At 39.2% G+C, this 3,416-nt stretch overlaps 1 protein-coding gene across 6 annotated transcripts in view; it reads right to left on the minus strand.

Moving 5' to 3' along the window:
• Window positions 1-3,416, minus strand: part of Ubp1 (upstream binding protein 1 (LBP-1a)) — a 64,872-nt gene that overhangs the window by 17,827 nt on the left and 43,629 nt on the right. For 5 of the 6 annotated variants that reach the window (XR_001175534.1, XR_001175533.1, XR_001175532.1 and 2 more), the window contains exons 6-8: window positions 2,353-2,505; window positions 2,153-2,263; window positions 1,598-1,705 (exon numbers count right to left, since the gene is read on the minus strand). Coding sequence is in view for 2 of the 6 variants with exons in the window: in XM_013028499.1 (XP_012883953.1) it covers window positions 1,598-1,705; window positions 2,153-2,263; window positions 2,353-2,505 (372 nt within the window). In the remaining 4 variants the exon portion in view is untranslated. The remainder of the gene's footprint in view (window positions 1-1,597; window positions 1,706-2,152; window positions 2,264-2,352; window positions 2,506-3,416) is intronic. The other variant, XM_013028500.1, reaches the window with a different exon arrangement.

The raw sequence follows: 3,416 nt of genomic DNA on the forward strand, positions 1-3,416 counted from the left end.
GCTTTTTTCTTTTTGCTTATGTGGTGCTGAGGAATCGAACCTAGGGCCTCATGCATGCAAGGCAAGCGCTCTACCACTGAGCCACCTTCCCAGCCCACACTCTACATTTTTAAAGAGAGGTTTCTTCTGAGTTCTAGCTCCCTCTTGCAGCATCTTACCCAAATCAAACACAGCCAGGGTAGCAAGAAAAACACTTGAAGATGTGAAATCCCAGGCCAGTAAACTGCTGACGTTTTGCATATTTTAGACTTGAGTTAAGAAACATTCAAATTTACCAACAATTCTCTCATCTTCACATTAGCTCTGGGCTACAACAAATTTATGAATTCCAGAAACCATTTCTTTAAATTAGCTAAATGGTTTATAATAAGCAAGGAAAAATAAGCAGGATCACCTGAAATAAATTAAGAATCTTTGTGTATCTTCAGGTGTGAAATCAGTGAAGGATAAAAACCAAAAGTGGAAGGGTTAAACATTTGGGGGAAGGAGTATCTGTCCTTGACTTAAATTTTTAAAAAGGCCCAGTTTAAGACAGTGCTACTTTGTTAACCAAGATGAGTACATTTTCAGTTTTTTACATTAAAAAGCATTTAAAACAGTTTTACTCAATGCTTTCAATTAGAAATGAAGTTTCTTGTGATCGTGTACCTGTGACAATGATTTTTAAGGTCTATAGATAATCAGATATATGTGTACAGGAGTGAAAATTCCATTTTGGTACCGTAATAGAAATACTACAACAATGAAGAGTCCTCATTAATACATGATAGCAGCTATTTAAAAAAAAATTCTTTATCAGTCTCTCTTCCTATGTACTGTAGGTATACAGCTGACCACAATTTGTTGTAACAAAATGCCTTTTTGGACGGTTAGGTGAAGGGTTGTGTCCTCTGATGGAGGAACGGAAGTGGAGTGGGGGAGCTAAGTGCCACAGGTGCACTACTTTGGCCTGAAGCATTACATCACAAAGCAGTTGCAGAAAGAAAAATCTTTGCAATCACAGATGTTGTTCTATCAATGCTGCCAAAGAGGCTTTTAAAGCACAGACAGACAGACATTCTTATATTGCATGCAGGACAGTGTGATACAGAGTATTGCACTTGTTAATGTCACGCTTGCCATCATTTCAGTATCCATAAAATTTTCTTAGAAGGCACATACATGAAAAAGCAAACCTTTAATTGTATAAATATAACTTTAAATATATTTTAGCAAAATATTTTCAACTAATTTCAATGTCTTGAATTTCAATGTCTCTCCTTCACACACATGTGTGAAGGAGAGAGGTAAGGAGGGAGGGAGGGAAGGGGACACGGGAACCCAGAGGAAACACATAGCTCTAAGTGTCTTCTCTTTCCCTCTAAAACCACCCAATATGGTCAACATTGTTTTTGCTTTGACTTAAAGTGTTAGATTTAGGAAATTTTCCTCAGAGAGGAACAAACACAAAGCAGGAAGTCTATAAACAAAAACAAATTAAATCAAGACATGAACATCAAAAAACAATTTTGGCTTTACTTTTCCGTGGAAGCTGGTCCTATATCTAACACTGCACAAGGGTTCTTGCACAATGAAAAGAGAAGCAGAAGCCCCTTACACTGCCTCGCTTTGCCAGAGAATCACCGTAGTCTGCTGGCAAAGTCCGCTTGCTGGACTTTTTCTGCTCATGTTCAACTGCATCTTCAATTATAGGCTCAAGCCTCATCTGGACAAACACCAAAGATTGGGATCAATGTCTTTTAATTATACAAAGAAAGATCTAATACCCTGTTTCATGTCTTTGCAGTCCAATTAAATAAATGTATGACCAACAGGATTTAAAGTTAAAGGAAATGCAAAACCCCAGCAGTGACAAAAATTGGACATTCTAGGCCCCGACTTACTCTCTTGCCAATGTCAGGGTTTGAAGGTCTTATTTCTGAGACCTGATTGGGATTTCAGCATCTTCATTCAAAATCCCACCCAGACCACTAATCCATAAAAATAAAAAATCCCAATTTTTAAATAAAACATTTCCCCACAAATTTTTCAAAGAATGTCATGTCAATCTGCCACCCAATCATCCCACCCCCTTTGTTGTGAAACTCATCTGAGAGGTAGTGCTAATACGCAATCCTCTGCTTTTCTTGCAAAACCAAATGCTAGTCATTACCTCAGTGAGGATTGTGGTGTCATAGGATGGTTGATACTTTTCTTTCTCATGAGCTGTTCTCTTTTCCATCTTTTCTCGGTCAGTTTTTTGTTTCCTATCTGCACCTTTAGGCTTAAAGACAAAGTAGACCATTTTATTTAGCAGGCCATCAATATTGTAACAAATGGAATATTGCCAACAGTCTGGTTTCTACCTCTTACCTTAAAAACTTTGATTTGGCAGCTAGCTGAGTGAAGGTGATCTGTGTATTCCCCACTTTCATTCTGCTTGAAAGTGTCAACCTGGATTCTGAAAGGTACTCCCTTTTCACCTCCATGTTTCCGTGGAGTAAATTCTGTGCTGATACAGTGGACCTGTAAAACAATGAGCTGAAATGGACTCAAAGAACCTTATACTGAGTGCCTTCCTACTCTGGTCTCTCTTGGATGTCCTGCTACCACCACACACCCTTTCAAGACCCTTTTAAACAGACTCCAATATATTAATCAACTTATTTCATAAATTTCTTGAATTGTGTTCAATATATAGCTTTCCAAAAATCCAACCATGAGTTTCTGGACTTGCTAATGAGCTCTTCCTACATTGCCATGCCTTTCCTTTAACAAAATACTTCAACCAGGAAACCAAGAGCACAGCAGCTTCCTATGCACATTACCCACCTCCATCCTGGAAAATATACTCCTGTTGGCTGAGGGTTGTGAGCCCTGTCCATCCACAGAGTCTGTTTTCCCTACTGCTACTAAGCCTGTACCAGCTAGCTGGTCATCCTGCTGCACACATCCTGCTGCTTCTGCACACACGGAGAACTTCTAGCAGCCTACAAAGCCTATTACTTGTCCTACCTGACAATACACATAAACGCTTCAGGGCAACCCTTGAAAGTACATTCTGCTTCCTCCCAAATACTACTGTGGAATAATAGCCTCATACAGTTACTGGCAATACCATGGTCATTTCTGAATGCTACATACACCTCAGTAAATGTCTCACATTATATGAAAATCGATCTTACCATATGCAAAACCTGAGACTGAAAGTTATTATGACATATCTTGTATCCTACATGACAAACATCAATAACATGGGAAAATATTCCACAAATATGAACCATGTTCACAGTAATTGAGGGGAAATATCCGATAAACCATCAAAATACAGCATGCTAATGATTTTTTTTTTGGGGGGGGTCCGGTCGTGGGGCCTGAACTCTGGGCCTGGGCACTGTCCCTCAGCTCTTCAGCTCAAGGCTAGCACTCTACCACTT

This window comes from Dipodomys ordii, unplaced genomic scaffold, assembly GCF_000151885.1.
Source record: "Dipodomys ordii isolate 6190 unplaced genomic scaffold, Dord_2.0 Scaffold110, whole genome shotgun sequence".
Lineage (NCBI taxonomy): Eukaryota > Metazoa > Chordata > Mammalia > Rodentia > Heteromyidae > Dipodomys > Dipodomys ordii.